Source organism: Oncorhynchus mykiss, chromosome 32 (genome assembly GCF_013265735.2).
Source record: "Oncorhynchus mykiss isolate Arlee chromosome 32, USDA_OmykA_1.1, whole genome shotgun sequence".
NCBI classification, from domain to species: domain Eukaryota; kingdom Metazoa; phylum Chordata; class Actinopteri; order Salmoniformes; family Salmonidae; genus Oncorhynchus; species Oncorhynchus mykiss.
In genome coordinates this window covers 154,042-174,794 of record NC_050572.1, presented here as the reverse complement: position 1 = coordinate 174,794, position 20,753 = coordinate 154,042, and the positions used below count along the sequence as shown (strand labels likewise).

The 20,753-nt window shown below is 44.6% G+C and overlaps 1 protein-coding gene across 5 annotated transcripts; it reads right to left on the bottom strand.

Annotated features, from left to right (window-relative positions):
• Nucleotides 1-367: 367 nt before the first annotated feature.
• Nucleotides 368-19,819, bottom strand: stk3 (serine/threonine kinase 3 (STE20 homolog, yeast)). 5 transcript variants are annotated; one of them, XR_005041289.1, is made up of 12 exons: nucleotides 19,644-19,819; nucleotides 18,284-18,364; nucleotides 17,950-18,078; nucleotides 15,773-15,887; nucleotides 15,464-15,628; nucleotides 14,528-14,695; nucleotides 11,673-11,810; nucleotides 10,936-11,058; nucleotides 5,896-6,097; nucleotides 3,557-3,741; nucleotides 721-1,623; nucleotides 368-648 (listed from the first exon to the last, which is right to left on the bottom strand). XR_005041289.1 is itself a non-coding variant. In XM_036970870.1 (11 exons), exons 1-11 carry the CDS (start codon nucleotides 19,664-19,666, stop codon nucleotides 1,462-1,464), a joined length of 1,488 nt encoding a protein of 495 aa, XP_036826765.1. In that variant the 5' UTR covers nucleotides 19,667-19,819; the 3' UTR covers nucleotides 368-1,461. The 5 variants fall into 5 exon arrangements, 1 of the variants encoding a protein (XP_036826765.1); XR_005041288.1 differs by having other exon boundaries at nucleotides 368-611; XR_005041286.1 differs by having other exon boundaries at nucleotides 368-1,039; nucleotides 1,075-1,623.
• Between the last annotated feature and the right edge of the window lie 934 nt (nucleotides 19,820-20,753).

The following is a 20,753-nucleotide window of genomic DNA, read 5'->3' as shown; positions in this document are numbered from 1 at the left end:
GTAACCAGGAAAGAGTGTAGAACTGTGGTAACCAGGAAAGAGTGTAGAACTGTGGTAACCAGGAAAGAGTGTAGAACTGTGGTAACCAGGAAAGAGTGTAGAACTGTGGTAACCAGGAAATAGTGTAGAACTGTAGTAACCAGGAAAGAGTGTAGAACTGTAGTAACCAGGAAAGAGTGTAGAACTATAGTAACCAGGAAAGAGTGTAGAACTGTAGTAACCAGGAAAGAGTGATTGGGCGCTTTACCCAATCTGCCATTGTTGGTTGTGCTCGAGGAGATGACCACGCCTCTTAGTGACGCCGATGGGAGACGGGGAGGGTGCAGTTTTCCCATCTTGACAACAGAAGCCAGTCTGGCTGTTGTTGTCAATCAGACATTGTTTTGGTTGTGTAAAACACCATCATTCCACTATTACTGCAGATATATTCTGGACATTATCTGAAATTACAATGCAGAAAGTCTACAAGTAACTTTAATATTATTTTCCATAACTGCTGGTTAATTTCCCCAAGAGCCTGATAACAGTAGCAGAGCTAGGAGAAACCCAGCTAGTATTTATAAAGGGGAGAAACGTCTTTAGGAAAAGTATACTTTGGGATATGAGGCTACCTACAGGTTCATAATTAACAGAGAGATGTGAGGCTACCTACAGGTTCATCATTAACAGAGAGATGAGAGGCTACCTACAGGTTCATAATTAACAGAGATGTGAGGCTACCTACAGGTTCATAATTAACAGAGAGATGTGAGGCTACCTACAGGTTCATAATTAACAGAGAGATGTGAGGCTACCTACAGGTTCATAATTAACAGAGATGTGAGGCTACCTACAGGTTCATAATTAACAGAGATGTGAGGCTACCTACAGGTTCATAATTAACAGAGATGTGAGGCTACCTACAGGTTCATCATTAACAGAGATGTGAGGCTACCTACAGGTTCATCATTAACAGAGATGTGAGGCTACCTACAGGTTCATCATTAACAGAGATGTGAGGCTACCTACAGGTTCATAATTAACAGAGATGTGAGGCTACCTACAGGTTCATAATTAACAGAGATGTGAGGCTACCTACAGGTTCATCATTAACAGATGGGGAGGCTAAGAATTGTTACATTAGTCCAGAGCGCTTGGGGAAATAGTGTGGACTGGAGTCATCCTGATTACTGGGGTGGTGATGAGAAAATGGACATTTAGGAGCACAGGTTGAATTCAATTCCAGAGAGCTGTCAGGTCTCTCCTCTCCCTTGGTCAGGTCTTAACAGAAAGCACCATGCCTTCTCTAAGGTCCTCAGCAGTTCTGCTGCCAGAGTGCTGATCTAGCATCAGTTCTGCCTTTTAGATCATAAGGAATAAGATTACATGGAAAGTGGACCTTAGCCTAGATCAGCACTCTGGAATGTGAGACGCTGTATGAACACAGGCCCAGGTCAGAATGTGTTCCTCAGGTCAGGCTCTTCAGAAGTTCTGCTGTCTGCGTTTCTTGGCGTCCATTGCGTCGAGGATGGGTTGTCTCTTGGCGGTGTAGCGCTGGCGCAGCTCCTCGATCTCTCTCTCCATCATGGGGTCCAGAGCCGTCAGACGCAGCTGCAGCTCCTCAAAGTCAAGGTTCTTCAGCTGCTTAGACAGAGAACACGCAGGGACACACACACACACACACACACACACACACAGAGACACAGACGACACACACACACACACACACACACACACACACACACACACACACACAGAGAAGCAACTTTAGAACACGGCAAAGCCTAAACCACTGTGTCAGAGAGGAAGTAAAGACCAAGGGACGGAAAGAGATGCGGTCACATGACTATTACATGACTACTGATCCCAGAGATGCTATTAAATTACTATAGTGATTATAGATGTAATTCCACGGACGGTTCTACAGTCTTGGCCAAAAGTTTTGAGAATGACACAAATATTAATTTTCAAAGTCTGCTGCCTCAGTTTGTATGATGGCAGTTTGCATATACTCCAGAATGTTATGAAGAGTCCCTCTTTGCCATGCAAAGAACATATGTAGTCCAAAAAACATATGTAGTTCTATATCTAGTTCTATGGATGGTTCTATATGTAGTTATATATCTAGTTCTATGGATGGTTCTATATGTAGTTATATATCTAGTTCTATGGATGGTTCTATATGTAGTTCTATATCTAGTTCTATGGATGGTTCTATATGTAGTTATATATCTAGTTCTATGGATGGTTCTATATGTAGTTCTATGGATGGTTCTATATGTAGTTATATATCTAGTTCTATGGATGGTTCTATATGTAGTTATATATCTAGTTATATGGATGGTTCTATATGTAGTTCTATATCTAGTTCTATGGATGGTTCTATATGTAGTTCTATATCTAGTTCTATGGATGGTTCTATATGTAGTTATATATCTAGTTCTATGGATGGTTCTATATGTAGTTCTACATCTAGTTATATGTAGTTCTATGGATGGCTCTATATGTAGTTCTATGGATGGTTCTATATGTAGTTCTATATCTAGTTATATGGATGGTTCTATATGTAGTTATATATCTAGTTCTATGGATGGTTCTATATGTAGTTCTACATCTAGTTATATGTAGTTCTATGGATGGTTCTATATATAGTTCCATGGATGGTTCTATATGTAGTTCCATGGATGGTTCTATTTGTAATTCCATGGATGGTTCTATATGTAGTTCCATGGATGGTTCTATATGTAGTTCCATGGATGGTTCTATAATGTAGTTCCATGGATGGTTCTATATGTAGTTCTATGGATGGTTCTATATGTAGTTCTATGGATGGTTCTATATGTAGTTCCATGGATGGTTCTATATGTAGTTATATATCTAGTTCCATGGATGGTTCTATAATGTAGTTCCATGGATGGTTCTATATGTAGTTCTATGGATGGTTCTATATGTAGTTCTATGGATGGTTCTATATGTAGTTCTATGGATGGTTCTATATGTAGTTCCATGGATGGTTCTATATGTAGTTCCATGGATGGTTCTATATGTAGTTCCATGGATGGTTCTATATGTAGTTCCATGGATGGTTCTATATGTAGTTCCATGGATGGTTCTATATGTAGTTCCATGGATGGTTCTATATGTAGTTCCATGGATGGTTCTATATGTAGTTCCATGGATGGTTCTATATGTAGTTCCATGGATGGTTCTATATGTAGTTCCATGGATGGTTCTATATGTAGTTCTATGGATGGTTCTATATGTGGTTCTATATGTAGTTCTATAGGTGGTTCTATATGTAGTTCCATGGATGGTTCTATATATAGTTCTATATGTAGTTCTATAGGTGGTTCTATATGTAGTTCTATAGGTGGTTCTATATGTAGTTCTATGGATGGTTCTATATGTGGTTCTATATGTAGTTCTATAGGTGGTTCTATAATGTAGTTCCATGGATGGTTCTATATGTAGTTCTATGGATGGTTCTATATGTAGTTCTATATGTAGTTCTATGGATGGTTCTATATGTAGTTCTATGGATGGTTCTATATGTTGTTCCATGGAAGGTGTAACTCACAAAGTCAAAGTCTCCGTCCTGAGGAACCTTCCAGTTGTCAGGGAAGACGTTCTTAGCCTGGCTGATGTGATAGCCTGGTTCCTGCTGCCGGTTATGGTTATAGCTCTCCTGTTGGACCTTAGAGTCCTGCTTGTCAAAGTAGTCCATGAAGGAGGGTCTCAGGGCCTGCTGGGAGGTGGGGTGTCCTGGGCAGAGAAGAAACATCATCTACTTTACTATATAAAGTATTCACACATGTTGTTACCGCCTGAATTCCAAAAGGAATACATTGATTTCCCCCACCCACCTACACAAAGTTATTGAAAATGAAAAACAGTCCTGTTTCATGTACATAAGTATTCACACCCCCTAGTCAATACTTTGTAGAAGCACCTTTGATTGAACTCAAAGCTGTAATCTCCACCAATCAAATGTAAAAAGGGCTTTATAAATACATCAGCTGATATCTCAAAGTGCTGTACGGAAACCCAGCCTAAAACCCCAAACAGCAAGCAATGCAGGCGTAGAAGCACGGTGGCTAGGAAAAACTCCCTAGAACAAACAGCAAGCAATGCTGGCGTAGAAGCACGGTGGCTAGGAAAAACTCCCTAGAAAGATAGTTCATGGGTGTGTGAATTTATTCAGATTTTTTTTCTCCCATTCTTCCTTGCCCATTTCCTCAAGCCATCTTCAAGTCTTTCCACATATTTTCAATGGGATTCAAGTCTGGGTTTTGGCTGGGCCAAGACATTCCAGTGTTGCTTTGGCTGTATGCTTGGGGTCACTGTCCTGTTGGAATGTTCATCTTCGCCCTGGTCTTCGGTCGTTTGCATTCTGAAGCAAGATTCTCATCAAGGATCCGCCTGTATTTGGCTCCATGCTTTGTTCCCTCGTTCCTTACAAGTCTCCCAGCCCCTGCTGCTGAAAAGCATTCCCATAGCATGATGCTTCAACCACCATGCTTCACGGTAAGAATGGTGTTAGACAGGTGATGAGCTGTGCCTGGTTTGCTCCAGACATCGTGCTTTGCATTCAGGCCAAAGAGTTCAATTTTTATCTCATCAGACAGACCACAGAATCTTTTGCGTCGTCTTTCACCTGACTTGATGCAAACTCCTGGCGTCATGTGACATTTTCCCAGGAGTGGCCTGGCCACTGTCCCATAAAGACCAGATGGGTGAAGCGCTGTAGCGACAGTTGTCTTTCTGGCAGGCAGAGTACTGGAGGCTGGGCCCCAGGGCAGAGTCCTAGAGGCTGGGCCCCAGGGCAGAGTCCTGGAGGCTGGGCCCCAGGGCAGAGTCCTGGAGGCTGGGCCCCAGGGCAGAGTCCTGGAGGCTGGGCCCCAGGGCAGAGTCCTGGAGGCTGGGCCCCAGGGCAGAGTCCTGGAGGCTGGGCCCCAGGGCAGAGTCCTGGAGGCTGGGCCCCAGGGCAGAGTCCTGGAGGCTGGGCCCCAGGGCAGAGTCCTGGAGGCTGGGCCCCAGGGCAGAGTCCTGGAGGCTGGGCCCCAGGGCAGAGTCCTGGAGGCTGGGCCCCAGGGCAGAGTCCTGGAGGCTGGGCCCCAGGGCAGAGTCCTGGAGGCTGGGCCCCAGGGCAGAGTCCTGGAGGCTGGGCCCCAGGGCAGAGTCCTGGAGGCTGGGCCCCAGGGCAGAGTCCTGGAGGCTGGGCCCCAGGGCAGAGTCCTGGAGGCTGGGCCCCTGGGCCTCAGGGCAGAGTCCTGGAGGCTGGGCCCCTGGGCCTCAGGGCAGAGTCCTGGAGGCTGGGCCCCTGGGCCTCAGGGCAGAGTCCTGGAGGCTGGGCCCCTGGGCCTCAGGGCAGAGTCCTGGAGGCTGGGCCCCAGGGCAGAGTCCTGGAGGCTGGGCCCCAGGGCAGAGTCCTGGAGGCTGGGCCCCAGGGCAGAGTCCTGGAGGCTGGGCCCCAGGGCAGAGTCCGGGTAGTTTTATATTGTCTCCACTTCCCAGTGATTGAGACCACTGCGCTCTTTTAATTGTGTTGAAAGTTTCCATCTCGGAGATCTACAGACAGTTCCTTGGACTGTCAACTGTGGGATCTTATAGACAGGTGTGTGCCTTTCCAAATCATGTCCAATCAATTGAATTTACCACAGGTGGACTCCAATCAAGTTGTAGAAACATCTCAGGGATGATCAATGGAAACAGGATGCACCTGAGCTCAATTTTGAGTCTCATAGCAAAAGGTCAGAATACTTATGTACATTAGATATAAGTTTACCTGTTGAAGTCTGTTCATGTTATATCATGTGTCAGAGCCTACGGTCCTGTACTGAACAGCTCATTATAATCAATTAAATTATCACTATGTTAGTGACAGCCTACGGTACTATCCTGACAAGCTCTACTCACTCCTCATTGAGCCTTCATCGTTGTCCTCCTCCTCCTCATCACTGTTGATGACCATGGTTCCCAGGTCTGCCTCTAACATGGTACTGCCGTGCTCGATCATGGTCTGAGCTCCGTCACTCATGGTGCTGGTAGCTCTCATGGTGCCAGCCCCCTCTGACCCAGACTTCACCATGGTGTGGGAGTCCACTTCCACCTCCTCTTCCTGGACAGAGAGAGAGGATGGTCAGGTCAATCAAACTATCTTATAAAGCTCTTTTTAGCAGTTGGACAGTAAGGTTACTGACTTCATTCATACAGGGCCTTCAGAAAGTATTCACACCCCTCAACCTTTTTCCACATATTGTTGCGTTACAGACAGAATTTAAAATTGATAAAATTGAGATTTTGTTTCACTGGCCTACACACTATACTCCGTAATGTCAAAGTGGAATTGTGTTTTTAGAAAATGTTCCTAATTAATAAAAAATGAAAAGCTGAAAGGTCTTGAGTCAACAAGTATTCAACCTCTTTGTTATAGCAAAATAAGTTCAGGAGTAAACATTTGCTGAACAAGTCACATCAGTCTGTGTGCAATAATAATGTTTAATATGATTTTTGAATGACTACCTCATCTATGTACCCAACACATACACAATTATCTGTAAGGCCCCTCTGTTGAGCAGTGAATTTCAAACATAGATTAAACCACAACAACCAGGGAGGTTTTACAATGTCTCACAAAGGGCACCTATTGGTAGATGGGCAAAAAATTAAAAACAAAAACATTGAATATCCCTTTCGAGCATGGTGAAGTTATTAATTACACTTTGGACTCAGTTGTCAGAGAGGAAGGAAACCACTCAGGGATTTCACCATGAGGCCAATGGTGACTTTAAAACAGTTACAGAGTTTAATGGCTGTGATAGGAGAAAACTGAGGATGGATCAACAACATTGTAGTTACCCCACAATACTAACCTAAATGACAGAGTGAAAAGAAGGAAGCCTGTACAGAATAAAAATATTCCAAAACATGCTTCTTGTTTGCAACAAGGCACTAAAGTAATACTGCAATTCACTTTGTCAGATTTGCCCCAAACATCACTGAGTACCACTCCCATATTTTCAAGCATGGTGGTGGCTGCATCATGGCAAAACTTGAAAATAGTTGTCTAGCAATGGTCAATAACCAACTTAACAGCATTTGAATAATTTTTAAAACAATCAATCCAGGTGTGGACCGCTCTTTGCCCCGAAGGATTCACAGCTGTATTCTCTGCCAAAGGTGTTTCTACAAAGTTGACTTCAGTGGTGTGAATACTTAGTGCATTCGGAAAGTATTCAGACCCCTTGACTTTTCACATTACAGTCTTATTCTAAAATGGATTCGATAGATTTTTTCCCTTATCAATACCCCATAATGACAAAGCAAAAACAACATGAAACACCGCTCATCCCCACAGCATGATGCTGCCACACCATGCTTCACTGTAGGGATGGTATTGGTCAGGTGATGAGCGGTGCCTGGTTTCCTCCAGACGTGACACTTGGCATTCAGGCCAAAGAGTTCAATCTTGGTTTCATCAGACCAGAGAATCTTGTTTCTCAAGGTCAGAATCATTCAGGTGCCTTTTAGTGAAGAGTGAATTCTGTCTGGCCACTCTACCATAAAGACCTGGTTGGTGGAGTGTTGCAGAGATGGTTGTCCTTCTGGAAGGTTCTCCCATCTCCACAGAGGAACTCTAGAGCTCAGTCAGAGTGACCATCAGGTTATTGTTCACCTCCCTGAGCAAGGCTCTCCTGGCCAAACTGAGCAATCGGGGGAGTTCTAGGAAGAGAACATATTCCATTTAAGAATGATGGAGGCCACTGTGTTCATGGGAAGTTGTTGGTACCCTTCCCCAGATCTGTGCCTTGACATAATCCTGTCTAGGAGCTCTACGGACAATTCCTTCGACCTCATGGCTTGGTTGTTGCTCCGACAGGCACTGTCAACTGTGGGACCTTATATAGACAGGTGTGTGCCTTTCCAAATCATGTCCAATCAATTGAATTTACCACAGGTGGACTCCAATCAAGTTGTAGAAACATCAAGGATGATTAATGGAAGCAGGATGCACCTGAGCTCAATTTGGAGCTTTTTTCCCCCTTGCTCAACATTTTTCATTCAACTATTTCACTCCGGAAGCTTTATCTGGACGTGGTTCTTCAGGACCTCCACCAGCCAACCAGTAGTAACATTAACATGATGCTTTATCTGGACGTGGTTCTACAGGACCTCCACCAGCCAACCAGTAGTAACATTAACATGATGCTTTATCTGGACGTGGTTCTACAGGACCTCCACCAGCCAACCAGTAGTAACATTAACATGATGCTTTATCTGGACGTGGTTCTACAGGACCTCCACCAGCCGAAGCTCAGTAGTAACATTAACATGATGCTTTATCTGGACGTGGTTCTACAGGACCTCCACCAGCCGAATATTAGTAGTAACACGATGCCTTCTAATTGCAGTCGCTGTACTCATAATATACAGGAGAACGATCGCCTTACGGCGAGGATAGCTGTGCTGCAATCCCAGATTCAGACCCAATCGTTAGGCAAGGGTAATTTCAGTGTGTGAAAGGATCAAACAGTGTTTGTGCCACCAGTAAGTACAGATAGTATAAATCCCCTCGCACAGTCCCCGCAGCCGGACAACTGGACAACTTTCTCATGGCTTCTGGAGGGAAATGCTGTAGGAACGCTCAACTGGTGTCGCTCAACCAGCTGACAGAAACGTTCAACCGGTTCTCCCCATTAAGCAACGAGTCAGAGGCCGAGCCTTTTCTGGTCTCTACTCCTCCCGTTACGGGGTCAGAGGCCGAGCCTTCTCTGGTCTCTACGCCTCCCGTTACAGGGTCTGAGATGCCGAAGCCTCCCACCATTAGCTCTGACAAATTGAAAACTCTAGTCATTGGCGACTCCATTACCCGCAGTATTAGACTTAAAACGAATCATCCAGCGATCATACACTGTTTACCGGGGGGCAGGGCTACCGACGTTAAGGCTAATCTGAAGATGGTGCTGGCTAAAGCTAAAACTGGCGAGTGTAGAGAGTATAGAGATATTGTTATCCACGTCGGCACCAACAATGTTCGGATGAAACAGTCAGAGGTCATCAAGCGCAATATAGCTTCTGCGTGTAAATCAGCTAGAAAGATGTGTCGGCATCGAGTAATTGTCTCTGGCCCCCTCCCAGTTAGGGGGAGTGATGAGCTCGACAGCAGAGTCTCACAACTCAATTGCTGGTTGAAAACTGTTTTCTGCCCCTCCCAAAAGATAGAACTTATAGATAATTGGCCCTCTTTCTGGGACTCACCCACAAACAGGACCAAGCCTGACCTGCTGAGGAGTGACGGACTCCATCCTAGCTGGAGGGGTGCTCTCATCTTATCTACGAACATAGAGAGGGCTCTAACTCCTCTAGCTCCACAATGACATAGGTTGCAGGCCAGGCAGCAGGCTGTTAGCCAGCCTGCCAGCTTAGTGGAGTCTGCCACTAGCACAGTCAGTGTAGTCAGCTCAGCTATCCCCACTGAGACCGTGCCTGTACCTCGATCTAGGTTGGGCAAAATCAAATCAAATGTTATTGGTCACATACAGATAGCTAGCAGACGTTTACAGACAGTTAGCAGATGTTAATGCGAGTGTAGCGAAATGCTTCTGCTTCTAGTTCCGACAGGTTGTCCCTAGAACAGCTGGAGGCAGGGCTTTCTCCTATAGAGCTTCATTTCTATGGAATGGTCTGCCTACCCATGTAAGAGACGCAAACTCGGTCTCAACCTTTAAGTCTTTACTGAAGACTGATCTCTTCAGTGGGTCATATGATTGAGTGTAGTCTGGCCCAGGAGTGGGAAGGTGAACGGAAAGGCTCTGGAAAAACGAACCGCCGTTGCTGTCTCTGCCTGGCCGGTTCCCCTCTTTACACTGGGATTCTCTGCCTCCAACTCTATTACAGGGGCTGAGTCGCTGGCTTACTGGTGCTCTTTCATGCCGTCCCTAGGAGGTGTGCGTCACTTGAGTGGGTTGAGTCACTGAAGTGATCTTCCTGTCTGGGTTGGCGCCCCCCCTTGGGTTGTGCCGTGGCGGAGAACTTTGTGGGCTATACTCAACCTTTTCTCAGGATGGTAAGTTGGTGGTTGAAGATATCCCTCTAGTGGTGTGGGGGCTGTGCTTTGGCAAAGTGGGTGGGGTTATATCCTGCCTGTTTGGCCCTGTCCGGGGGTGTCATCGGATGGGGCCACAGTGTCTCCTGACCCCTCCCGTCTCCTGACCCCTCCCGTCTCAGCCTCCAGTATTTATGCTGCAGTAGTTTGTGTGTCTGGGGGCTAGGGTGAGTCTGTTATATCTGGAGTATTTCTCCTGTCTTATCCGGTGTCCTGTGTGAATTTAAGTATGCTCTCTCTAATTCTGTCTTTCTCTCTCAGAGGACCTGAGCCCTAGGACCACGCCTCAGGACTACCTGGCATGATGACTCCTTGCTGTCCCCAGGCCACCTGGCCGTGATGCTGCTCCAGTTTCAACTGTTCTGCCTGCGGCTATGGAACCCTGACCTGTTCACCGGATGTGCTACCTGTCCCAGACCTGCTGTTTTTAACTCTCTAGAGACAGCCGGAGCAGTAGAGATACTCTCAATGATCGGCTATGAAAAGCCAACTGACATTTACTCCTGAGGTGCTGACTTGCTGCACCCTCGACATCCACTGTGATTATTATTATTATTATTATTTGACCCTGCTGGTCACCTATGAACATTTGAACATCTTGGCCATGTTCTGTTATAATCTCCACCCGGCACAGCCAGAAGAGGACTGGCCACCCCTCCATAGCCTGGTTCCTCTCCAGGTTTCTTCCTAGGTTTTGGCCTTTCTAGGGAGTTTTTCCTAGCCACCGTGCTTCTACACCTGCATTGCTTGCTGTTTGGGGTTTTAGGCTGGGTTTCTGTACAGCACTTTGAGATATCAGCTGATGTAAGGGTTTTATTAATACATTTGATTGATTGATAGACTATACGTACAGAGTCGTCCTCCTCCTCCAGCTCTCTCTGCTGCTCCTGTTGTCGCTTAGCCTTCATCTCCATGGACTCAGTGATCAGGTCTCTCAGGATGGTGACTGGCTTGGCTGCCGTGATGAACGGATGCTACAGGAGAGAGCGAGGAAGGCAGTAAGTTGACCAAGCTCTGACTAACAGTGTGTCTAATATGTTCATAGACGAAGGGGGCAGCACAGACAGACAAATGTCCAGGTGTTACTCTGATGAGCTGAAGATGACAATACGTTTTGTATGAGCACGCAGTCTGTGTGTGTCTCACCTGCAGTAGCTGTGTGTGTGTGTGTCTCTCCTGCAGTAGCTGTGTGTGTGTGTGTGTGTCTCACCTGCAGTAGCTGTGTGTGTGTGTGTGTGTCTCTCCTGCAGTAGCTGTGTGTGTGTGTCTCTCCTGCAGTAGCTGTGTGTGTGTGTGTGTGTCTCTCCTGCAGTAGCTGTGTGTGTGTGTCTCTCCTGCAGTAGCTGTGTGTGTGTGTGTGTGTCTCTCCTGCAGTAGCTGTGTGTGTGTGTGTGTGTGTGTCTCTCTCCTGCAGTAGCTGTGTGTGTGTGTGTGTGTCTCTCCTGCAGTAGCTGTGTGTGTGTGTGTGTCTCACCTGCAGTAGCTGTGTGTGTGTGTCTCACCTGTAGTAGCTGTGTGTGTGTGTCTCACCTGTAGTAGCTGTGTGTGTGTGTCTCACCTGTAGTAGCTGTGTGTGTGTGTGTCTCACCTGTAGTAGTTGCGTGGCTGTAGCTCTCTGTTCTGGGTTCTTCACCAGACATTTCTTTACAAAGTGTGTGAAGTCGTCTGTCCACAGCTCAGGCTTCCTGAACGTAGGTGGAGGGTTGGTTGGGATCATGAAAATAGCCTGACAGTAATACAGAGGAAGGAGAGACAGAAAACACCTAGTTAAGCAGGTAGTATAGAAGCCTCAATGTAAACCCTAATGAATGTCTATAGACCAGTTGGTACGGAACCTCTCTGTAAACCCTAATGAATGTCTATAGACCGCTTGGTACGGCAACCGCAAGGCCCCCGACCGTAAGGTGCTACAGAGGGAAGTGCGTACAGCCCAGTACATCACTGGGGACGAGCTCCCTGCCATCCAGGACCTATATACCAGGCGGTGTCAGAGGGAAGTGCACACAGCCCAGTACATCACTGGGGACGAGCTCCCTGCCATCCAGGACCTATATACCAGGCGGTGTCAGAGGGAAGTGCACACAGCCCAGTACATCACTGGGGACGAGCTCCCTGCCATCCAGGATCTATATACCAGGCGGTGTCAGAGGGAAGTGCACACAGCCCAGTACATCACTGGGGACGAGCTCCCTGCCATCCAGGACCTATATACCAGGCGGTGTCAGAGGAAAGCCTAAAGAATTGTTAAATACTCCAGTCACCCAAATCATAGACTGTTCTCTCTGCTACCGCACAGCAAGCAGTACCGATGCACCAAGTCTGGAACCAACAGGACCCTGAACAGCTTCTAACCCCAAACCATAGACTGTTCTCTCTGCTACCACACAGCAAGCAGTACCGATGCACCAAGTCTGGAACCAACAGGACCCTGAACAGCTTCTAACCCCAAGCCTTAAGACTGCTAAACAAGACTGATAAATAGCTAATCAAATAGCTATTACCTGGTACTCCCTGTGTATAGTAATGTTATTACCTCCCTGTATATAGCCATGTTATTACCTCCCTGTATATAGTCATGATATTACCTGGTACTTCCAGTATATAGCCATGTTATTACCTGGTACTTCCTGTATATAGCCATGTTATTACCTGGTACTTCCTGTATATAGCCATGTTATTACCTGGTACTTCCTGTATATAGCCATGTTATTACCTGGTACTTCCTGTATATAGCCATAATATTACCTGGTACTTCCTGTATATAGCCATAATATTACCTGGTACTTCCTGTATATAGCCATGTTATTACCTGGTACTTCCTGTATATAGCCATGTTATTACCTGGTACTTCCTGTATATAGCCATGTTATTACCTGGTACTTCCTGTATATAGCCATGTTATTACCTGGTACTTCCTGTATATAGCCATGTTATTACCTGGTACTTCCTGTATATAGCCATGTTATTACCTGGTACTTCCTGTATATAGCCATGTTATTACCTGGTACTTCCTGTATATAGCCATGTTATTACCTGGTACTTCCTGTATATAGCCATAATATTACCTGGTACTTCCTGTATATGGCCATGTTATTACCTGGTACTTCCTGTATATAGCCATGTTATTACCTGGTACTTCCTGTATATAGCCATGTTATTACCTGGTACTTCCTGTATATAGCCATGTTATTACCTGGTACTTCCTGTATATAGCCATGTTATTACCTGGTACTTCCTGTATATAGCCATGTTATTACCTGGTACTTCCTGTATATAGCCATAATATTACCTGGTACTTCCTGTATATAGCCATAATATTACCTGGTACTTCCTGTATATAGCCATGTTATTACCTGGTACTTCCTGTATATAGCCATGTTATTACCTGGTACTTCCTGTATATAGCCATGTTATTACCTGGTACTTCCTGTATATAGCCATGTTATTACCTGGTACTTCCTGTATATAGCCATGTTATTACCTGGTACTTCCTGTATATAGCCATGTTATTACCTGGTACTTCCTGTATATAGCCATGTTATTACCTGGTACTTCCTGTATATAGCCATAATATTACCTGGTACTTCCTGTATATGGCCATGTTATTACCTGGTACTTCCTGTATATAGCCATGTTATTACCTGGTACTTCCTGTATATAGCCATGTTATTACCTGGTACTTCCTGTATATAGCCATGTTATTACCTGGTACTTCCTGTATATAGCCATGTTATTACCTGGTACTTCCTGTATATAGCCATGTTATTACCTGGTACTTCCTGTATATAGCCATGTTATTACCCGTTATTGTAATTCACTGTATTTATTCCTCATGTCCCTATATTTATCTTTAACTCTGCTTAGTGTGAAAAGGACCCGGAAGCATTTCACTGTTAGTCTACATCTGTTGTTTATCAAGCATGTGACAAATCACATTTTTGGGAGGGGATTTGATCAACATCTGGATCTCTCAGATTCAAAGTTGTCTGGAGTATTCCAGATTCCTTATTTTTCAGCTATAGCCGCCAACGAGTCATTAGCTAGGACGTGGATTCATGAAGGCCACCCCCCACCTCTCTGATTCAGAGGGGTTGGGTTAAATGCAGAAGACACATTTCGGTTGAATGCATTCAGTTGTGCAACTGACTAGGTATCCCCCTTTCCCAATTAAGAGCATCAACATGCAGCCAAACTGCACTACATCTCCAACCACACAGGTTTGCCCTCAGCCATCTCTATAAAGGTGATTCCCAGGGTTAGAGGTTAGACTCACCCTCATGGGATGTATATCAGCGTAGGGAGGTTTGCCCTCAGCCATCTCTATAGAGGTGATGCCCAGGGTTAGAGGTTAGACTCACCCTCATGGGATGTATATCAGGGTAGGGAGGTTTGCCCTCAGCCATCTCTATAGAGGTGATGCCCAGGGTTAGAGGTTAGACTCACCCTCATGGGATGTATATCAGCGTAGGGAGGTTTGCCCTCAGCCATCTCTATAGAGGTGATGCCCAGGGACCAGATGTCTGCCACACAGTTATATCCTATCTCCTGGATGACCTCTGGAGCCATCCAGAACGGAGTCCCGATCACTGTGTTCCGCTTTGCCATCGTGTCCTAGACAGGGACAGAATAATACGAGCATTAGTCTCATCTATATATAAACTTCTGTGATTCACTGCTACATTCACTACAATAAAGTCAAGATAATCTATATATAAACTTCTGTGATTCACTGCTACAATCACTACAATAAAGTCAAGATAATCTATATATAGACTTCTGTGATTCACTGCTACAATCACTACAATAAAGTCAAGATAATCTATATATAGACTTCTGTGATTTACTGCTACAATCACTACAATAAAATCAAGGATAATAAGAACGCCTGATAAAACTGACACCAGATTACATTGTTAGACACAGTCAGAATTTACTTCAGCGAGACGGAGAGAGTTGAAGACAGACATGCAGACACAGACATGCAGACACAGACAGGCAGACACAGACAGGCAGACACAGACAGGCAGACACAGACAGGCAGACACAGACAGGCAGACACAGACAGGCAGACACAGACAGGCAGACACAGACAGGCAGACACAGACAGGCAGACACAGACAGGCAGACACAGACAGGCAGACACAGACAGGCAGACACAGACAGGCAGACACAGACAGGCAGACACAGACAGGCAGACACAGACAGGCAGACAGGCAGACACAGACAGACACAGACAGGCAGACAGACAGGCAGGCAGACACAGACAGGCAGACACAGACAGGTAGACACAGACAGGTAGACACAGACAGGCAGGCAGACACAGACAGGCAGACACAGACAGGCAGACACAGACAGGTAGACACAGACAGGTAGACAGACCGTGAGTTGTCCCGCTACTCCAAAGTCAGCCAGTTTGGCATGGCCCTCTGTGTTGAGGAGAATGTTGCCTGCCTTGATGTCTCTGTGGATCTTCCTCATGAAATGCAGATACTCCAGACCTTTCAATGTGGACTTGAGGATGGTGGCTATCTCATCCTCTGTGAGCTTTACAAGAGGAGATGGTATAAATGATTCATTCTGATAATTCAGTAGTCTATGAATACACATTAAAATCACGACCAATTAATGTAAAAGGTTACCGAAGCACCAAAGGTCATCTTCATTGTCATACGTCGTAAATATACTGACCGTCTTATTGCGTAGTCTGATGATGTCTGAAACAGAGCCGGCTCCACAGTACTCCATCACTATCCACAGGTCTGTGTTCTTAAAGTAGCTGCCATAGTACTTCACCACATAGGGGCTGGACAAGAGGAGAGACAGAACAAACAGAGTGTGATACTGGTGTAGTATATAGACGTGATTGTGGAGGAGGAGACTGTTCTCCTCTCACTAGCCTCTGGAGCCATGCTAGCTCTGCCTGATGAACGTCTGGTTATAGTAACAGAGTGTGGGGTACTGGTTATAATAACAGAGTGTGGGGTACTGGTTATAGTAACAGAGTGTGGGGTACTGGTTATAGTAACAGAGTGTGGGGTACTGGTTATAGTAACAGAGTGTGGGGTACTGGTTATAGTAACAGAGTGTGGGGTACTGGTTATAGTAACAGAGTGTGGGGTACTGGTTATTGTAACAGAGTGTGGGTACTGGTTATAGTAAGAGTGTGGGGTACTGGGTATAGTAACAGAGTGTGGGGTAGTGTGTGTGGTACTGGTTATATGAATATGGAGGAGGAGACCATTCTCCTCTCACTAGCCTCTGGAGCCATGCTAGCTCTGCCTGATGAAAGTCTGGTTATAGTAACAGAGTGTGGGGTACTGGTTATAGTAACAGAGTGTGGGGTACTGGTTATAGTAACAGAGTGTGGGGTACTGGTTATAGTAACAGAGTGTGGGGTACTGGTTATAGTAACAGAGTGTGGAGTACTGGTTATAGTAACAGAGTGTGGGGTAGTGTGTGGGGTACTGGTTATAGTAACAGAGTGTGGGGTACTGGTTATAGTAACAGAGTGTGGGGTACTGGTTATAGTAACAGAGTGTGGGGTACTGGTTATAGTAACAGAGTGTGGGGTACTGGTTATAGTAACAGAGTGTGGGGTACTGGTTATAGTAACAGAGTGTGGAGTACTGGTTATAGTAACAGAGTGTGGAGTACTGGTTATAGTAACAGAGTGTGGGGTACTGGTTATAGTAACAGAGTGTGGGGTACTGGTTATAGTAACAGTGTGGGGTACTGGTTATAGTAACAGAGTGTGGGGTACTGGTTATAGTAACAGAGTGTGGGGTACTGGTTATAGTAACAGAGTGTGGGGTACTGGTTATAGTAACAGAGTGTGGGGTACTGGTTATAGTAACAGAGTGTGGGGTAGTGTGTGTGGTACTGGTTATGTGATTGTGAAGTAGGAGACTGTTCTCCTCTCACTAGTCTCTGGAGCCATGCTAGCTCTGCCTGATGAACGTCTGGTTATAGTAACAGAGTGTGGGGTACTGGTTATAATAACAGAGTGTGGGGTACTGGTTATAGTAAGAGTGTGGGGTACTGGGTATAGTAACAGAGTGTGGGGTAGTGTGTGTGGTACTGGTTATATGAATATGGAGGAGGAGACCATTCTCCTCTCACTAGCCTCTGGAGCCATGCTAGCTCTGCCTGATGAAAGTCTGGTTATAGTAACAGAGTGTGGGGTACTGGTTATAGTAACAGAGTGTGGGGTACTGGTTATAGTAACAGAGTGTGGGGTACTGGTTATAGTAACAGAGTGTGGGGTACTGGTTATAGTAACAGAGTGTGGAGTACTGGTTATAGTAACAGAGTGTGGGGTAGTGTGTGGGGTACTGGTTATAGTAACAGAGTGTGGGGTACTGGTTATAGTAACAGAGTGTGGGGTACTGGTTATAGTAACAGAGTGTGGGGTACTGGTTATAGTAACAGAGTGTGGGGTACTGGTTATAGTAACAGAGTGTGGGGTACTGGTTATAGTAACAGAGTGTGGAGTACTGGTTATAGTAACAGAGTGTGGAGTACTGGTTATAGTAACAGAGTGTGGGGTACTGGTTATAGTAACAGAGTGTGGGGTACTGGTTATAGTAACAGTGTGGGGTACTGGTTATAGTAACAGAGTGTGGGGTACTGGTTATAGTAACAGAGTGTGGGGTACTGGTTATAGTAACAGAGTGTGGGGTACTGGTTATAGTAACAGAGTGTGGGGTACTGGTTATAGTAACAGAGTGTGGGGTAGTGTGTGTGGTACTGGTTATGTGATTGTGAAGTAGGAGACTGTTCTCCTCTCACTAGTCTCTGGAGCCATGCTAGCTCTGCCTGATGAAAGTCTGGGCCAGAGAGTCTTTCCTCTCTTACATACAGAATACCTGTCACACTGCTGCATGATGGATATCTCCTTGATGATCTCCTGGAGGTCTGACTCAACAGGCACCTGTTTGATAGCCACCACCTGGCCTGACTCCTTATGGATGGCTTTAAACACACTGCCATAGGACCTGGAGGAGATGAATCAAGACAGTGGAAATGATGCAGAAAGTACCAAAGACCAGGATCCTGTATAACATATTAGTGGTTCCATCAGCCATTTCATAAATCTAGTCATTATCATAATGTCAATGTACACAAACATCTCTTTTCATTAGAAATGTTATTCAGGTTATAATCATGTAAAAAAAATGTATGATGAATTAATATTCTCACCCTTCACCAAGTTTTTCCAGAACATCAAAGACCTCCTCTGGTTGTTTTGTTAGACTGTCTTCACTCAGTTTCTTCAGCTTGCTGTGGAGGAAGAGAATCAACCACAGAAATAAATAGAACGGGAATCCCCACTCAAGTCAATGATGGGATAATGGTTGGGCTGCCAGCCATTTTGAGTGTACCCATGGCAGGAAGTAAAAGCAGGAAGTGTACCCTTCAATCTGTGCTGTGATTTGTTGAGTCAACTCAACTTACATTAGACAAAAAAATACATTCCATCACATGAGCTACATCAGCTGACATTTGAATGAACATTCTACATTACCATGGAAATCCAGCATCAGTTGATAGGCCAATTCAAATGACCATGGAAATGGCATCACAATAACAGGCAGTCATTGCGAGTGTATCCTTGAGTTTACCAGTGAACTTCCCAGGGTTCAAGCAAAGATGTTTATATCTAACCCAAGACAGACCACAGCTTGTTGTTACCAATCGGAGCAAATTAATCACAGTAGGCAGAACAAGAAAGGGGGTATTAACTTATTTTCGATATAAACACCTACTCTGTGAAGTGTGAGTGTGCAATAACTAAATTCACTCTTGCACTACTAAACAACACACTTTTTTGAAAGTTTGGCAAAGGTTAAAGACTACATTTTTTTGTTTTTTTAAACTTAGTCCACTCTGTTTTTCGAAACAGAAAACTATATTGGTCAACTCTTTCCTCAATGAGAAAATTAGTAGTATGTTGTCCAAAATCCATCTCCTACCACGGCCGGACATTGGGCTTCCACTCACCACCATTATTTGCTAGTGAGTGGAAATGTCAACCGGATGCTTCACACTTATACATCCGGTAAAAATATCTGTCATTGTTCCCTCTGTGGCTAGAGTTCCAAGTCTGTTCTATTCATTCTATTTCTATGGCATCAACAACACGACAAGAATTGTGGAACTGGGTCCACGGGGAGTTTTATATAACTTATGCTGAAGTAACTAGCTATCGTTTTAGGCAAAAAAGTTAACATTACAAGAACACACAAATCAGCTAATATTAAACAGATGCTGTCAAGCTAAACAACTAGCTAACGGTAGCCAGCTAGCATTTAGTTAAATGACGTTAAACATCTACTGTTAACTAGCTAGATAACTAACGTTACAAGTCAAAGTGGTGAAGCTAACGTTATCTTATAAGAAATTACAAATATTGTTAACAAACTTGCTAACGTGGCTAGCCGGTTACCTACAGCCACAGATTGAAAAATATTTGATATAACGTTAGCTGTTGAGGCTAATTTAGCGAGCTAACTAACATACATAACTTGTACTTTTCCAAGCGAATCAAACGTACACATACCTTTTGGGCGCTGTCGGCTCCATGGTGTAAAACTAAAGACAATCTCCTCTGAATTTACAAACGCTGAAATATAACCAAATCAAAATAATATTTTCATTCTTTGCTGTCGTTGTTTCAAGCAGCTGTGCGATGTGTCATGGCGCTTACCTTTTTCTTCTTCGAAGAGATTTAACCGCGGTTGGCATCCAGTAAATGTTGCATTACCGCCCCCTAGTACTCTGGAGTATAACACCCTTATACTTAAAAAAAACAATTATAATCAAAAACCAACAAAAAAGAACAACAAAATACCCTACCATTTAACACTACACTCACAAAGGAATAATAAATACCCTACTCCACAATTTAAATCTATTTAGTCCTACTTCAGGCCAACAGCCTGAAAGGATGGGACGCCATCACTAATCACACCCTGTAGCACTGCAAATCAACCATTTCAGTGTTTTACTTGCTATATTGTATTTACTTCGCCACCATGGCATTTTTTTGCCTTTACCTCCCTTATCACACCTCACTTGCTCACATTGTATATAGACTTATTTTTCTACTGTATGATTGACTGTATGTTTGTTTTACTCCATGTGTAGAACTCTGTGTTGTTGTCTGTGTCTAACTGCTTTGCTTTATCTTTGGCCAGGTCGCAATTGTAAATGCCTACCTGGTTAAATAAAGGTGAAATAATTAAAAAATAAAAATAATAATTAATAAACCCCCACTGCCTTCCATTCTATTAGCTAACATGCAATCATTGGAAAATAAAATCGACGACCTTCGAGGAAGAATAAACTACCAATGGGACATTAAAAACCTTACTATCTTATCTTGTGGCTGAACGACGACATTATCAACATACAGTTGGCTGGCTATATGCTGTATCGGCAGGACAGAACAGCAGCGTCTGGTAAGACAAGGGGGGCCGACTATATATTGTAAACAGCTGGTGCACTATATCTAAGGAAGTCTCAAGGTTTTGCACGGTAGAGTATCTCATGATAAGTTGTAGACCACACTATCTACCTAGAGAGTTTGCATCTGTATTTTTCGTAGCTGTCTACATACCATAACAAGCCGATGCTGGCACTAAAACCGCACTCAATGAGCTGCATACCG

Excerpts from the sequence above, each read along its gene's own strand:
- stk3 (XM_036970870.1), bottom strand. The coding sequence starts at position 19,666 with ATGGAGCCGACAGCGCCCAAAAG. Across the intron at positions 11,059-11,672 it reads CAGCCACGCAACTACTACAG|CATCCGTTCATCACGGCAGC; the intron begins GTGAGACACACA and ends TCTCTCCTGTAG. Across the intron at positions 1,621-3,556 it reads AGGACGGAGACTTTGACTTT|CTGAAGAACCTTGACTTTGA; the intron begins GTGAGTTACACC and ends CTGTCTAAGCAG.